Source organism: Gavialis gangeticus, unplaced genomic scaffold (genome assembly GCF_001723915.1).
Source record: "Gavialis gangeticus isolate Ggan-Ray unplaced genomic scaffold, GavGan_comp1, whole genome shotgun sequence".
Classification (NCBI taxonomy): domain Eukaryota; kingdom Metazoa; phylum Chordata; order Crocodylia; family Gavialidae; genus Gavialis; species Gavialis gangeticus.
Genome location: NW_017728992.1, coordinates 199,318,231 through 199,335,574, shown reverse-complemented (window position 1 = coordinate 199,335,574; position 17,344 = coordinate 199,318,231). Strand labels below are relative to the sequence as shown.

The 17,344-nt window shown below is 46.1% G+C and overlaps 1 protein-coding gene across 1 annotated transcript in view; it reads left to right on the top strand.

Moving 5' to 3' along the window:
* Positions 1-17,344, top strand: part of COL22A1 (collagen type XXII alpha 1 chain) — a 381,540-nt gene that overhangs the window by 325,782 nt on the left and 38,414 nt on the right. The window contains exons 39-47 of the mRNA XM_019528200.1: positions 624-728; positions 1,406-1,450; positions 4,272-4,349; positions 8,418-8,453; positions 9,323-9,376; positions 12,237-12,281; positions 12,741-12,788; positions 14,364-14,477; positions 15,157-15,210. Coding sequence (XP_019383745.1) covers positions 624-728; positions 1,406-1,450; positions 4,272-4,349; positions 8,418-8,453; positions 9,323-9,376; positions 12,237-12,281; positions 12,741-12,788; positions 14,364-14,477; positions 15,157-15,210 — 579 coding nt within the window. The remainder of the gene's footprint in view (positions 1-623; positions 729-1,405; positions 1,451-4,271; positions 4,350-8,417; positions 8,454-9,322; positions 9,377-12,236; positions 12,282-12,740; positions 12,789-14,363; positions 14,478-15,156; positions 15,211-17,344) is intronic.

Genomic DNA, 17,344 nt, shown 5'->3' with positions numbered 1-17,344 from the left:
TCTCGCCTACATGTTACGTCGTGACACCAAAGACAGTAAGCTGTCTCCGGCCAGTGCTCTCTTCTTATGACTTGCTTGCAGTCATAGAGCCCTGATCTTTACTTATGGTCCCAAGATGCTAGTAATTATGAGCTCACATATGACCAAGGAAGGTATAAACATTGAAACGTGGACTATACCTACTCCTTCTGTCCAAGCACTTTCCACCTTATCAGTGGAATAAGACTGAGATGCCTCAAGCCACTTGCAACCCAGTTTTCAGCCCGTGCCCCCAAATAGATGGGCCTTCTAGTGTATCAAGCTGGGGAAGGCAAGTGTGGTCTAGGATTGAAGATCCCTCCCTGGCAGTGTCCTACCAGAGGCCTCGTTTCATCATACCATCCAACCTTTCCCCCCAGAAAATTTAGGGTATATACTTTATTTTAAGAGGAAAATACCCAGTCTTAAAAGGTAAGATAATTCATCACATTTTGCAGCACAACAAAACAGGGCTTGCAGTGGCATTGAAAAGCAATCAGTCTGTAAAATCTCCAAGGGCTTCTGATATTTTTATTCCTGGGAGAGATGTGATCCAGAAATGGTCCTTTGCTCATGCTTGACACCTGTTGTAATTTCTTCTACAGGGTGATCCAGGGAGAGATGGAAAAGCAGGAGGACCTGGGCCTGCTGGTGAGCCTGGCCCTGCTGGAGTACCTGGCTTACCTGGCAAGGGTAAAGATGGAGACCGGGTAAGTCCTCTTGCCACTGTCTGCACCCAATGAGGGCTACTCATTCTGTGGACTCAGTAGAAATGGCCCAGCCAGAGGCAGCTTGTACTATTCAATCACATAAAATCACAGAGGAAAGACTGCCCTTTGCATGGCTGCCACCAATGGCACCTGCAGCAAGCTATATTACTCCTGACACCCCCATGCATTCTTCATTATGGCTGTATATTCCCAGCCCCACGTCCCCCACCTCCCCTCTGGAAAAGCAAACACTAGCGAATGAACTTCATGGTATGATGCCACTTCAGGATCCCACTTGGCATCCGATTTTGTGCTTTCTATCTTTGTACCGCCCTTGCAGGCAGAGCCCCAAGTTCCTTGTGCAGGAAAGCCTGCAGATGCACATGAGGGAACTGATGGCTGCATCACATTGGGCATCCCCAATTAGTGGGTGCTTGAAAATATAGACCTTGGTGACTAATTTATGAATAAAAAAAATCAGGTGGTCCCTCTCTTAAACTCCCTGAAAGCATTTAATCCCCGTCGAGCTAAGAGAATGACACGTAGCCCCTGGGAGTTTTGGCTTGGTGACAGGGCAATGCTGCTTTTGTTGGCGGGCGTGCTTCTGTTTTGAGGTGTTGAAGGTCCTTCTTCAGCACGGTGCTGACTAATACCTCTTCTGGCTGTGGCCCTTCTAGGGTGACCGAGGCCTGCCTGGATTGCCGGGACTCACTGGTCACAAGGTAAGTGCAAGGCTCTCACCCCTGCTGTTCAATCAGGCCCACTTTCCACCTTGTTAATGGAGCTGTTGAGTCACTTCTTCTGGGAAAGTTCCCTTTTATTAATTCCTGAAAAGATATTTTGTAAAACTTTTGCCAGAAATGGAATCCTTTTTTTTTCAGTGGAGGAAGTTTCTACCATGCCATAATTAACTGGCCTTTTGCCAATGTACATGTTCGGACGTTACTGGACTGCTCATTTTCCAGCATTTATCCCTATAGTAAACCTGTAACTAAGACTGTGGGCTAAGTCCTACCTGAGCACAGGAAGAAGCCTCCAGCCTGGCACCTTGATGCGTGTTCCCACCTAGCTATTGCATTGAAGCTATGCAATGAAAAAAAATCATCGTCACAGTTACAAAGCAAAATGCACTTTGAACTCCCTTCCCATCCTTCTCGTGGGTGGTTGTTGGTGGAAGACATCATTGCTTTCAACTCTCTTCTGCTGCGTTTTCTATTCTCATGTTGAATGTCTGGGTTGCAGCCCCCTTTTCCCGATTCTGTAAACACGAGAGGCTCAACTATGTTTGGGCACCTGAAAGAAATATCCCTTTGTAAGCCTATCACTGGCAGCAGGTTCATGTGGTTCAGCTTCTTCAGAGCTTGTGCAACAAAAGCAAACAGAGAATAAGTTTAAAACAATAAAGCAGCTTACACATCCAGACTTACCCAGACCTTATCCTTGTCTGAGCCCAGGGACCATTGACTAGGGTGGAAGACTCCTCTGCCATTCTTAAAGAGTCTCTGTCTGCAACCTAGCCTTTTGCTCCCTAAAAATTGATTGACCCTACTGTGCTGCTTTGGAAATTGTAGTCTTGAGACTCAGTATTAAGTTAAAGAGCTAATGCATACACTTTATTATAACACATCCCTTTTTACCCAAAGTCTGCAAGGGATTAATACTGTTCTAGGATCACCTGGGTCGTGTTCAGAGCACATGACAGATGCTGCAGTGGTTCTGTAGTGGGATTAATCAAGTCATGAGCAGGAACTGTAGAAAAGCAGGCTCATCCATGAATACTGACGTCATTTTGTTTGGGACCATGAGAATTAATTCATATTCTGGGATAAACCAAATTGCCTGCTCCCCAGACTGATTTTATTTTTGCAACATTTTCTGTTGACGTTGCTACACTTTACTGTATTTAGTCCTTCACTTTTCAGAAGGCATAGTTACTAACACAAAGAAAACTATTACCAAAAAAAAAGAGAGAGAGAGATAAACATCTTTAAAAAACCTAAGTGAAACCCAGGCATCAGACATAGCATGCCCACTCTATGCCTGAAAGCTTGTTTAGCATCTCTCCCAACTATATAATAGGCACAATAAAAGATAACGCCAACAAACCTTGTTTCTCACAGAGTTCCTGGACCTTTGCAGCTACAACAGCATTTCAGCCTAAGTAAAATCTATCATTAAGCATGAACTAAAGAAGGGGAAATAATTGTGCTTGGGAACTACTCATCACCTTTTGGTACAAATGTTTTCTCGAACAAAATATTAGAAGAGGGATCTGCCTATACGTTGGATCAAATCCAGATAGGATTCGTGTGAATCCTTGGAGTAAATTTTCATTGGCAATGGAAATTGGGACAGAGTGAAAGAAGCAGCGCTGCAAACTGAATTCTGGTAGACCAGGGTCAAGGGACAATGATTTTCTACCATGCCCAGAGAAGAAAAGCTGAATATAAATACTGCAAAGAAGCCTACTCAGTCCAAGGCCACCTCTGGTATGAGGCTGTAGCTCCCAATTGCACTCGAGTCCATGTAAAAGCCTTCTTGGATGCTCCTCACTGCAATGAGCAAAACAGAGCTCTTGGATTATTGTAGTTGCAAGCACCTCACCAGTACAGCCTGTGCTTCTATCCTGCCCTGTTTCTAAACTGTTCATTCAAATGGTGTCAAACCACTGTCTGGATTCCCTCCAGTATTTAAAATCCTAAAGGGATGGCTCTCAATTGGAGACACAGTCTCTTGAAAAGATTGGTGAAAACTGAATCATTTTAAACTACAGCGTGAAAAACACTTAATGGGACTTTGTAAAGAAGAATGCTTTAGAGACTAAACAGGGATTAGGCCATGCAGATTTGTAACCCATGGGTCCCTTGATACTCTTCCCTTTCTTTTGATCTGCTAATGAATTACTCTGTAGTACTAACACTATACAGTACTAAATAGTCTCTCTAGAAAAGTAGGTGGTAGATCATTGTGTGACACACAGTGTTTTCCTCTGCATTTCAGAGTGCGTAGTAGGCAGTTGGCATTCAATGTATGGAACTGTATGAAAGCTGCACAGTTGTCCCAAGACCCCTGAGCTTCTCGCGTGGTCTCTGTGCATTGAGTCAGCCCTATTAGCAAAACGATGAAATTGCTGGAAACAAAATACTAGACACCCCCTATAACTAGGTAAACCAAAGTGCTTCTGGACCCTGTGCTCCTGCTTTACAATGGGGTATGATGTAGCACTGGATCATACAAGTGCTCAGAGACATGGGCTAGAGAGCCTTATGGAGGACAAAGGCAGCCAAAGGATAGGGTAAATTATTGGCATGCTTTTCCATGCACAATGTGTCGGGAAGTCTTCCGTGTCCCTGAACTACCGTGGGCTGACTCGGTCCCATTGCAGCCTCCTAATAGGTATTGCAGAGGTTCCTTGCAGAACGTGCAGGTTTTATCGGGGGCGATTTCTGAGCTGTGAGTTAGTGTTAAACATTGGTCGCCTTTCTCAGAAAGCTTATGCAGAAACTTGCCATTCTTTAACTCCCTTGTCTCTCTCTGTTTCAGGGAGATAGGGGAGCTCCCGGTCTCCCTGGCCAGCCTGGAGACAGAGGTCTGCCTGGAATTGGAGTCGCTGGGCCTCCTGTGAGTAGTAGGCAGAACCTGTTGTCACCTATGACAAGACATGGGCATACCCATCACCAGCTGCTGACTGAGCATTGTGTGTTGGTTTCTGCTGTGAACTTGGCTCTCTTATTTTATTCACTCAGTTAAGGTGCAAATGGCTGACGGTTACAGATATTGGTGTTGCCCAGATGCTTACACATCTGTCATAAGGAGTTGCTAGGGAGGCTGTTTTTATTTCAGGGAGAATGAAGAGGGAGGAGAGAAGATATCATCAACATGGTTAAGATCAGTTACTGCTGCTCATGACATCTATTTGAGCTCTTAATACACTAGCCGGGCTTTGAACCAGAGGCACCTAACCCAAGCATCTTGGGAGACACCTGCGTTTCAGCTTACTTAGCATGTCTCGCTGGCTGTTTAAATGTCTGTCTACATTGTCATTCAGTAATGACCACCAATACAAACACCACGTTTCCACTAGTAAAGTTAGACCCTTCTGACTTTCATAGACATTAAGGCTGGAAGGGACCTTGGAAGATCATCGAGTCCAGCCCACTGCCCCAGGGGCAGGAAGTCAGCTGGGGTCATAGGATCACAGCTAGATAAGACTTCCCATTTCCCTTACGTGCATGTTGTATCTGCTTCACCTAGAAAGCCAAACGTATTTGAAATCAAATATGATTCTTTCTCCGGCTATGGTAAGCTTGAAAACACTGAAACAAATGGCTTTCTAAAATGAGTGCTTAACAGGTACTACAGTCAAAAGCCTCAGTTTGGAAACTACAAATAAGTTTGTTTAAAGACCTGATTTTCAAGACACCTGGGTTCCTTAAAATTGTTGGCTCTTGAATTTTGATTCTTTTAGACCAGGCAGTACCTCTCAGATGAGATTTAGTTGAACTATGTTCAGGCATAATCCTTTGCACCCACAGCCCCACCTCCTGCCTCTCTTTAAATAGACAACAAAATACTTCTTCGAGGCTACGTTTAAGAGTTTGTGGGTTTGGGGCCTGATGCTGCCACCTCCTGGGCCTCTTGAGAGCATGGGATTTGAGGGTGCTCTTCATCTTTATTATTCATAATCTTAAGCATTCACCTCCCTGGGTATGTAAATGAAATCCGTTTTGATGAGGCAGACCTTATTCTGCAGTAGACCTACTGGAGTACAGTAACTGTCTGTACCCCTCTGAGTTCTCAGTCCCTGTCGCACAGTCCCCAGAAGCTGTTTCTGTAGGGTGGTAATCTTTGGGCTTGTCTATTTTATAAGCCTTCTGCTGGCACAAGATCAGTTGTGAAATATAGAGTCTGACCATTACAAGGTAATAAGCCCTGCAGCGTGGTCCTTCACCAAACATTACAGGCTGTTCAATGCATGTTGGCTTTTTGCCTATTGTGCTGATGACGTCCAGTTATTTCCTTCTCCTCTGGCATGGACGCAACCCAGTTGTCTCACTTTATAAGCAACCATACATTTTCTTATACCCAAAGACTTTCTGGCATGAGCACCTAGACTTTAAAAGTGATTAACATTACACTAGGCTGATGCATTGCAGTGCCTGAATGAGGCTTTTAAAATTAGCATAACAAGTAGAAGCACTGGTTTTTTTGAAAGCCAGCGGGGCATGACTGTTTTTTCTTAATGGTTATAAAGCTCACTACAGCGGTGACTGGAAAATTTCAGGCTGGTTCATCATTCAGGTCAGGTTGGTCCATCATCAGAGGCCCCTTTTGGCTTTTAATAAAAATTGTGCATCTGCAAAGATGGGTGACTAGACCAAGTATCCCCATCTGGTCTGTGCTCTGTCCATCATTCAGTCCCTTCTGGGAAACTAGGTTTTTTTTTTTCCTAAATTGGTCAGAAGTGGGTTATTAGCTCAAAAAAAAGGACTTGATGTACCAGTGCCACATACCAGTCTATGACTGGGTGGTGTATGGAGATACAGTATGTGGCAGCTTGTACTACTTTCCTGACAAGCTTCCCTTTCTGCTCTGGGGAAAGAATGCCGACTTGTTTTAAACTATAGCTTTCCAGATTTTTTAAAATCTCAAATATAGCAGTGTGGAATTCATTCCTGCTGTTCTCCAGACAGATTTCAGCTACACTGGGCTTGGGGACAGACATTCAAAAAGCTTGAGCCTGAATAGAATCGGTCTTTGCAGGTTAATCTAATCTGGCTAGACTGAATTGTTCTGAAACTGGACAGACATTCTCTCTGGCACAGAAATGCAGGCACATGCCTTCAGTGGCTCAGGCTAGAAGCCAGGGGGCACTAGAGCAGCCCTCCCTTCCCTTCCAGTGCTGAGCTGAGGGCAGCATAGCCAGGCCAGGACTCTCTCATTATGGAGATCTGCTTGCACCATCCCAGGCTTTTCCCTGCTTGCTGCTCAAGGGGCAGGAACGTTGCTAGCCCCTGTCCCCTGGCTAGCACTGTGATGCAAGGGATGGGGGAGGGTGCAGTGTATGCATCTGTTGATGATACAGAGCTTTTCAATCTCCCTCCCTGCTTCATCCTACTGTCTGCAGCAAACTGACAAGTGAGCAAGCCAGGGGGCTGATAACAGGCTTTATCACCCCATTAGCAAAACAGTAGCCTCTTGTCCACATTACTTCAAACTTCTTAAACAGCTTACTGTTTAAATAAGGTGTTGATTAGCTCCAAAAGATCTAAGTGGTCGCTGTTCTGTCTGCCTGTCCCAGTGAAATTGGAGAGACACACACACACCTCTTGGCATTAGCTAGCATACTACATGCTGGCTATGGTCCCTACTGTGGCAGAGAGGAGGAAGGGATCTCTGGTTAAGCAGTGAGTGGGGAGAGGGGAACATGGGGAAGCTGGCAGACCCTGCTGTGCCTGTAAGTCTGTGCTGAGCTCCAGCTAGGGAGCAGAGGGGAGGGGCCAGCTGTGCTGTGGAGCAGAAAGCCCAGCCCAGCCCAGCCCAGAGAGCATGCTGGGATCCTGGAGGACTCTGGTTTAACTTAACCCAGCAAGGGGTCTTGGACAGACATTGCATAAACCAGTTTGAGCCAAATCAGTTAAGTCTGATACTACATTCAACCAGGTTGATCTCAGACTGGTTTCAGCCATTTTCAGATTGGTTTATGTGCACTGAACTTCTGTTCTGTTACAGGTTTAAACCAGTTTCTGATCACTGAAACCCATTTATGTGTAATGTCTGTCCCTAGCCAGGGAGACTGAGATCTCTGCAGCTGAGATTTGTAATGAAGTGACTGATTGGCATCTTCCCAATCATGCTTGCATCTGTAGTGAATGAGCTCCCATAGACACAGCAAAGTAACAGTAACAGTACTAGTCAGGTGTGTAAATATTACTAAAAGTGGCAAAATTGGGCCTTTCAGTAGAAGTGTGAGAGGGATGTGTCTACTTTCCTGAGTGCAGGGCTAGGAGCTTGCAACTTCTCACTTAACTCCCCGATCTGACACTGGCTGCTCCTGTGGCTTTTGGTAAATCTCCTGCTTTGCTGCTTCTGACATGGAGATAAGCATTTATTTTTTCTACCCTTCAGAGTAGGAAATCAATAGGTATAAAGCACTGCGTCACATGCTGCATGGCAACAGCTTGCAAACATCCCAGTCGAGAGAGAAACTACTGCATGGAAGGAAAGATTGAATTCTCACTCATGATGGTTTCAAGGTCTTTGCTGAATGAATGCTGGCTCCCCTAATGCAATGACTTTCTCGTGCAGGTAATATGGGTGTCATTCTGTATATGAAACAGCTGCTAAAGGCACTTCTTCAGAGCTTAAAATCAACAAGTGCTCTGCACTGACCGGGTTTTATCTTTGGGCTCCTGTACTGAACACACCGATACCATTGTCACCTGTTGTTACTGGAAGAGCCCTGGACACAATGCTCTGGGCTTTCTTGGTCCCTCTGAGCATCCTCTCCTTAATTTTCTTCCTTTGCAGCCAGCTTCATCTGCCTTAGGATGATGTCTTGCGAAGGTGGCCCTATTCCTTCTCCTGCCTCCTCCCTTATACGCGTTTGTCCTTAGTAGTCAAATACAATGCCGAGTTCCAGTTCAGCTGTCTTTGTTTTCATCCTGTGTGTTTGTTCTTTGCTTGCAGGGCCCCATGGGACCACCAGGAGACAAGGGGCCATCGGTACAGTATGCCTTTCTGCCTACACCCATCTTCTGTGGAGGGCATAGCACTTGAGCTCAAGCTTAATAGTCAGTGGAGCTGCTCACGTGCTTAAGGATAAGCATGTATTTAAGCGCTTTGCTGGCTTTGACAGCTGATGGAAAATGAAGATATGCTGTCTCCTTCCCTTTGTGTCTAGTCCATCCCAGTATCTCCCTGATCACCAGTCTGCCATTTGATCAGAATGAAATGAACTGGCTCGGATACATACCAGCTTAACCAGTCTCAGCCAACACCTGAGCAAATCCTGAGCACTTCCTCTGCCATTGGCAGAATTAATCTGGATTTACACCGAGGCAATTTGTCCTTAAGAGCAGTGGACTGGAAGTCAGGACTTCGGCACTCTTTTCCCTGCTCTCCTGTGTGACCTGGGGTGTGTTAGTGCCCCTCTGGTGCCTAATGGCCTGTAATACCCAGCCCATGCTGGAGATGCCAGGCTGTATAGATCAGGGGTGACTAAAAGCATATATCTCTTCCAGCTGCAAACCAAAATTTTGACACAGCCAAGAAATGCAGGATGCAAAATAGAGATACCCCAGAATCAGGGCTCTGTAAGTAGTGCCTCAGCTCAGATAGTAACTCGTTGTTAAATGACTTTTCTCAGAAATGACATTTAAACAGCCTGATGGCCACACTGGGCTTGGGAGCCGAGGTTTGGCCATCTCTTGCTTAAGACACAGAGGCAGCACACAGTTCAAAGTTGGAGCCATGTTAGCTTAGCAGTTTCTGGGAGCTGATGGGCTGCAGATGTCTTCTTGGCAGCAAACAGGAATCTGAAGGCTGCTGGATATGTCATGTTTGATTGGGTTCCTTTATTCTCCTTTTCCTAGGGCTCCCGAGGCTCACCCGGCATCCCAGGCCCCCAAGGACCACCCGGGCAGGATGTAAGTAAAGAGGATGAGAGAGAAATAGCATGGACCCCAGCTGTCTGTCTCCTGAAAAGCATCCTGGGGGGTCATCATAGCAGAGTGATTAAGCTAAAGGAAAATATAGGGTGGTTATAAGGAAGGGTGCCTTGCTAGGCTTATTTGACTAGTGAATCATCTCTCACAGGAAGGGTCAAAGCCTTTTTAAGCTATTTAAAACAGCCTTGGAGATGGCCGTTGGCAATAGACTTTAAGGATTGGTGCTGCACTGGGAAGGGGGATTGCCAAAATGACCCAGATCTTCCTGGATCGGTGGTATTTGTGTGAGAAGACAGGTGAGGCCACTAATGGCCACATGGAGGAGTGACTTTTTGACTTCTGTTCAGCCTTTTTTTTTTTTTACTCCTGTTATTGCTGTAAACCCATTGTGTATTAAAAGGGTTTGAAAGCATAGGGGTTAAAAAAATAAACCCAGGTAATGGGATAAGGATCTGTAGTCTCTGTTTCGACAGTACTTAACATAATCCAGTCTGGGTGATTTCTGGTTTTACTGCTTTGTTTTTCTCTTCAACTCACCGTTGCCTCTCTCAGCTGTGCCCCACTCCTTTCTCCCCACTTTCCTACCCTTTTTTATTTAAATTACTCTTTCTTTGAATACCTGCCTCCTATGGCTGCATCCTCACATGCAAGCATGTGCCGCTTGTGTTGGTTTATAAGGTGCAGCTCTACCCTGTCTTCTATAATACTTGAAGTGATTCCTAGCTTTTATTTAAGCTATGAAAATATTTTTGGGACTTTGGACATCAGAAAATGACGGACCTGATGGAACAAATTCTGGGCCAGATTCACACCCACGAACGCCAATTCATCAGCCTAGAGAGATGTACTTTCCATCTTGAATGGATCTCAGTTCCTCCTGAGGGCTTTGGGGAAGAGCATCTGATTTTCTTCCCACCAACTCTTGCCATGTGCTGTCTGGCATGTTGGGAAAGGCTTCTGTATATCCATCACCCAGCCATGAGGAGGCAAGTGATGTGCTATTCTTCTCCTTACTTATGATGGGGACCAGAGATTATTTGAGGGCTGGTGGCATTGTCCTTGTGCATGCTTTTTGTGGTCTTTGAGCAACGACCACTCCTGTAAGCATTGCTATGCTCCTCCTTGAGAGAAGCACAGGTCTGCCCTTCACAACCTGGTGTAACTCCGCTCCTGCTTTCAGAAGCAGCCCCAACCGCATGAGAGATGCTGTCAGCCGCAAGGCCTGGCTAAATGAGAAACAGCAAAATTAGGCAAAAGCTAAAGCACCTTGGGGGAGGATCTCTTATCTTTACCCTTATGGTATTCCATTGTGTCAGGGGAAGCAAAATTAACAAATCATTTATCATTTTCCCAGCATTTCCTGACTTTCCCCAAAGAATAATTGCAAGGGTTCATAAGGCAAGTCTCTGCTTCACCCCTCACCTCCTCTCACTTCTCAGGGGGTGAAGTTGCAGTTTTTTGGGAGTTGCAGCTATTCCCCTCTGGGATTCATTATCATGGCTTCACATGCATAAACCTGAGTGAGAAGAGGCAGCAGAAGGGCTCTTCTCTGCAAACCTGCATTTATCATGAACACCAAAGAAGAGCAATCAACATTTCTTCCCACTTCCTCTATCCCAGTTGGGGCTGGAGGTCACCGGCTAGGAGACGGCAGATAGAGGCAGATGCTCTTCTATAAAACACACCTCTATGGAGACCAATAGAAAAGGGAAGATGATTTCCACACGGCAGTGCGTTGTGCTTTAGAGGGGCAGCCAGGCAGGACTAGTGGCCGCGGGACCTTCTCTCAGCTTCACGGCTCAGAAGGGGATCTGCTCGCTTTGCCAGTCCCTGGGCAGGTGCAGCAGTTTATTTCCCTGTGGGGCCCGCCAGCTTTCTTGACTGACAGTGGGGTTGGGCAAGGCCCTCCTTGCCCTATCTTCCTCTGAAAGCTGGAGCATTCCCATTTAGATGCTGTACTTTCAGCGCCCAGGTTAGCAAATGTCAACCCCTGTATTGCACCCATTTTGGTTGTGGAAATGGCCATTTTGTCAAATTTTGCAGAGGAGCCAAATGCCAGTGGCATGAAAGCAGCTGAAACAAGATTGCCAGTCTATGTATGGTCTATGCACTTCTGTGTGTTGCCACCCAGCCCAGAGATAGTCTTTGCCAGGCGGCAGCAGGGGCCACGATGTCAAGAGCTACTGGGTTCTGGTCCTTCTGGAGACCTTTCCTAACCCCTCCTGGGACTCCATACATGCCCCTCTTCATGTATCTCACTCTGGTCCCCTCTAGGACCTGGCCTCATGCATCATCAGGTTTAATGGTGCTTTGCCAGTCATCCATCTCCATCTTCTTACATCTATGTGACTCTGAGGAGTGGCCATCAGAGCATGGCTCAGCGTTGCCCCACTCTTGCACAAGGGTCTACACCCTCGGCTCCCCTTGTGAGATTGTGCATTTAGCTGTATATGTTCCACTTATCATCCGGTAATACTTCACTCATTCCTCAGTGAAGCTATCGCAGCTGGGCAGAGCATTTCCTGTGACACGAAAGCACGATGAGCCAATTTCAGCTAGGGTTACCAGAGCAGTCAGAGCTATACCAGGGGAGAATTTAATTTGATGGGCGGCAAGAAGGAGCGATGGAGAGATTGAGATGCGGATCGCCATGTTGCTGATAGTTAGATGAATGAGTAGCTCTCATTGCAACGCTTATGATTGCCCCCAAACTGGCAGGGCTGTGTGACAGCAAGCACAGATACACATCTGTGACAGTGGGTGCACCTGCATGAGTAGTGGAGGAAGACAGAAAGGCTTGTCAGATCATCTCATGGTTTTTTCTTTCTCTTGGCTCTAGGGTTTACCTGGGAATCCAGGGGAACAGGGACCTCCTGGAAAGCCGGTATGTAATTTTGCTTTTATGTGAAACCCCAGACAGTTTGCACTCTGCTTTTCTCCCTTTTATCTCTGCACCTAGCTAGACTGCCTCCCTTACAGCAACAGTGAACTGTAACATCCCTGCTGGGCAAACAGCTGGGAAAGCACTGAAAGTGCAGGTTTATGGTAGGAGCATCCATGATAGAGTGGTTTGGATCACTATAAAACTGAGCCAAAGGCAAAAGCCAAGCCCCTAGTAGCAATCTGTTAGCTTTGGGATATAATACACTCCAGCAAAACTCTGCCCTGTATCTTCAGTGCCCTGATACTATGGAATTAATTTCTGACTGTATGAGCAATGGACTGCGCAAAGAAAAACAGGACTGTAGCACAGGGCATCTTTCTGCAAGTTTACTGGCAGCATGTCCCTTGATAAAATCCCGTGTTTGAAACTGCAGTAAATAATGAGCTTTTCTTTTCACAGGGTACTTCTCCCTTGCTTACTCCTGAAGACATAAACCTCCTAGTCAAGGTAAGGTCTTGATATCAGCTGGGTAGGGAGGGGTTGTTTTATTTGTTAACCTGCAGAGTCTCAGCTCTGCGTGTAAAGAGCATGCCTGAATGTGCTAAGCAGGGAGCATGTTTGCGGTTTGTGCTCCACCCAACTACTCCGTCCATGTGCAATGGGGGATGTGATACAAGCCGAGGGGGATGACACTGTGGTGAAACTCATTCCAGCAAGCCCCTGAAGTGCATTGGTCCATTAGGGGCTTCACAGGCTGGTGTGTGTGTTTGAACTGCCCGGGAGCTATTATTTTAACATCTATTGGGGCCTGAACTGGAGTGGACATTTCCAAGCAGACTTGTGTAAAGCAAGGCACCCAAGGCTATCTGAAACAGCTCAGTAAAGTGGCCCCATTTTTTCCGTGTGCCAGAAAACCCACATCTGCCCCCGGGCTGCAGGTGCTCAGCAGTTCTTGAAAATTAAGTCCCTCTGCAGTAAGTGTCTGGATGGGGCCGTAAGTGGCTAGTGCTGGACACCCAAGTTTGAAAATGTCAGTGCACATGTTTGTTCCTGCTAAGCCACAGAGATGATGTCAGGGGATGTAATTCAGGATTTGATACTGAGCAGCTACAAAATCTTTACAGATTGCCATGGGCACAGTGGAGAAATGTTTAAGCAGTCTCAAGACATGGCAAGAAATCTTTATGTGTCGATTAAAAGGCGTAGAAAAATGCCTTGCTTGCTGGCTTCTTCAATTCGGAAAAGGGTGCTTTCATGGTTGCTGCTGTGAAGTGAGCCCGGGTTTCCATGCAGCAGCTCTCTTGTCAGCAGATCCCAGGTGTCTTAGCTCAGCATGTGTGGCCTGGCATTTTTCAGTGTTGTAATATCGCCTGAAGACTTCAGCTGAGACTCATGTCATTGTTCTAGATGCTGGACAATAATCACATAGAGACAGATCCTGCCCTACAGGATGTTTATTCTAAACAGAGATAGGTGACAGGAGTAGCTGAGCGTCAGCAATATCTTGCCGAAGGCTATACCATGCTAAGCCATTGGCAGATCCAGAACTATAACCAATGTCTTCCTATCTCCTCCTGTCTGGGGTCCCACACTGGATGATCAGCTATGACTTCCCAGCTATGACTATCCGCCCCCCACACCGGTGCTGTGACATACTTCTGAAAGTGTGACCACCTGGCAGCGCAAAGGTGCAATTGTAGCTCATGCAGCAACAGACCTAAGCTAGCTTGAAGCTACCGTGGGTCCTGATAGTAGTGCAGGTGTGGTAGCAGCAGCTTCTGCATGGCTGTAGGCCCTACTGGGACTTAGGATAAATCTTTGATGACCTCCCCATACCAAGTTCTGTGCTTAAATACATTGTATTTGAGACCTGAGCTAAGGTTAGCTCAGATATACCTACACCAGCTGCAGTCACACCCTTAGTTTGTAATGCTGACAAAGCCAAGGTCAATGTGAATGAAGACCGCGTGCACACCTGCTGCATGCACACAGCGCACTCTCCTTCATTGATTCATGTTGAATGTCTGGAATGGGCTCCGTCTGCCTTTGGTCCTTTTCTCATCCTCCCCTTTTCTCTCCTAGGACGTGTGTACAGACTGCCCACCTGGCCCGCCAGGGCTCGCAGGAATACCAGGCTTCAAGGGTGATAAAGGTCTGCGAGGGCCTTCTGGGAGAGATGGCCTGGATGGGAAAACGGTGAGTCCTGGGGAAAGGCATGTTGTGTGGGCTCATTTCTATAACTGTGTTAACCTTATTTTACCAGAATGTCTTTCTACCTGTTTCCATAGTGACAGCAAGGTCCTGGGTACTTCATAGGCAGATCTGAAGCCCAGGGACTGGATTCCAGCTTCTGCTGCTGCCCGTTTACCCTGCTTTGGTAGCAGACAAGCTACAGGGGACATAGTCTGGAGCAGCACCAAACTGGGGCATGCAGTTTTACCCTGGCCATCGATAGCCTGAGTGAGAGGGGCAGTGACTGGAGAGCTGTGTCCTTCAAAGATTCGAGGCTTAATGTTATGTGGGGGTCTGCTGCCCTGAGCAGTCTCAAATCCAGGAACTACAAAGATGTCTCTGCCTCACTCCCTCCTCCTCTGCTGCTCTTCTTACCTATTGAGTAGGGGGTGCCACTACAGCTAGCAGAGGCTTTTCAGTTGTGCCCAGGAAGGAGAGAGGCAGTGTGCCCACACAGGGTGGGATCAGGTAGCAAAAGTGGGATCAGGTAGCAAAAGAGGCTAATTTGCATGAGTCTTAGCATGATGAAGGGTGGGCAAAGTACTGTCCATGGGCTTACTGGTGACTAATTGTGCCCTTCTGATCTTGTAAGATGAGAACATGATTAAGCTCTTCTTAACCCAATGCTTGCTTTTTATTGTAGGGGGCTACTGGTCCCAGAGGTCCACCAGGCCCTCCAGGCCCAGATGGTCTAAAGGTTAGTTACGCCCTTTGGTCGATATCCCAAAAATCGACTCTGGTTTCCAAATAGGTCAAAAGTTGAAGCAACACACAGGTGGACTGCATTTTTGTATGAAGGGGTGAAACTTAAGTGAGATGGACGTGGTAGACTGACTCTTTGCCGGGGAGTGGGAGCGGGGGTAGAATTTCATCCCCAGAGGGCTGAATCGCACAGCCTGTTTCCACAGGATGTGTCTCTACACGTTCATTAAATGCACTGCAGTTACTGCAGATTACGTTTAGTACTTGCATGACCAAGTACTAAATCAATGCACAGCAACTGGCACTGCTGTGCAGCAGTACTGGCACACAGGCTTTTACATATGCTAACAGAGTAGTAGCCTAATGGTACTGTGCACTAGTGTGTTAGCACAGGTTTTGCCTGGCACGCTACTGCACAGTGTTACTTGGCTACTATGCAGTTAGCGTCACATGTAGATGCTTCGGCAGTGTGGTATCTCACTCACCATTGCCTTGTTTATAAAGAGCCTTTAGGGGATTTAACTCTCGACTCGAAAGTTTATCTCTCTGGATATTTTGTTCAAGCAAGGGCTATAAGATCAGGGGCTTTCTTTAAATAAGTAAATATGCATCATCACTTTAAGTGTGTAAATATCTATTCTTGCCAATGTAGATCCAGCCGGGGTAAGCTTTAGCAATAGAAATCCTGTGCAGTTCCTTCTCCACGTCACCCTGTTTGCTTCAGTGGCTTCTACTTAACTGAAGATTTGGTGTGCAGGAGGCTATATTGAAGATTCACGAACAGCCACCGCCACTTTATCTAGCACCTAGTATTACCCTGAAAGGATCATTTCAGCTGTTTAACACATCTTGACCTCATAATCGGGGGCCACAGACACACTCTGAGTCGTGATGTCTGAAGGACTCTAGTACTTTTAACATTTTGAGTTCTTGTTTCCTGTGACCCGTGCCATCCGTTTGCTCAGCATGTCAGTGCTCAGTTACAAATGAAACATTTACAACTGCCAAGCATGAAGCAAAGCAATGGCAGTGGCAACAGAGATAAGAAGTTTCCATCGTGATACACTTATAATTTCCCCATAGACTTGCTTGCTTGCTTGTACTGCTGTCTTAAGTAGTGTTTGCTATTTTAATTTCTTTGCATTTGCACTTATTACAGTGTACAACAAGCTGCTGTATTGATTCAGCAAATTAATTTAACATCATGCAGTTAAAAGTACAGAAAAAAGCAAGAGAGGAACAGGCGCAGAAGTGCAGCAGATGGAAATAGGAGAAGACTCTGAGATAAAACTCAGAATTAGTTAGCAACTCAGATAGACACAGGCAATATAGGTAATTGCTGTAAACGCTCAGCAGTCTGGAAAATACTCCCTCCTCTACCATTCCCTTATATCTTGCAGCAAGAGGAGAGATTTGAGCAAGAAGATTAGGCATTTGCTTAAATAATAGCATCGGATTTAAATTGTGAACATGAACATGAATAACCCTAATAGTCTAATTTTTATTCAGCTCCTACACATGTACCCTGCAGGTTTCCAAATGAAGTAATGAACCCACATGAATTCATAAAGGAGCAGTGCACTCTAGGGTTTCCCTTGTGTGCTGTGCTCGTCCAAGAGCCCCATGCACTCTCACCCTGGCATACCAAAAACCAAGCAAGCATCTGGGTACAGTTTTAAGTAAAATTGCATACCCTTTCTCCATCACACTTCCTCTAGCCAGATGCTGCTTCCTGTTCCTCCCAAGAGGAGGAACCATCTCTCTCAAGTGCTACATATGAGATCCCAGGTATCCAGTGATTGCACATTTAGTGAATAATCCTGTATGATCAGGTGACCTGAATCCCTCGGCCAGCAATTTAGTAGTAATCTGTGTTATTGCTGGAGTTTCATGTTGGATCTCCCAGCTTTGATAGTTGCCATAGAACAATGTGTTAGAGGCCTTTTCTGTGATGGGGGGAAGAGGAGATGCATAAATATGTGTGCCTTAGAGAGAGAAGACTCCAGTTCAGCAAAGTACTTAAAGGTCTGCTTGTATCTAAGCACTTCTGTAAGTCCATTTTGGAGGCTACAAGATAGATAGATCGATCAATCGATTGATCTATATGTGTGTATATATATATATGTGTG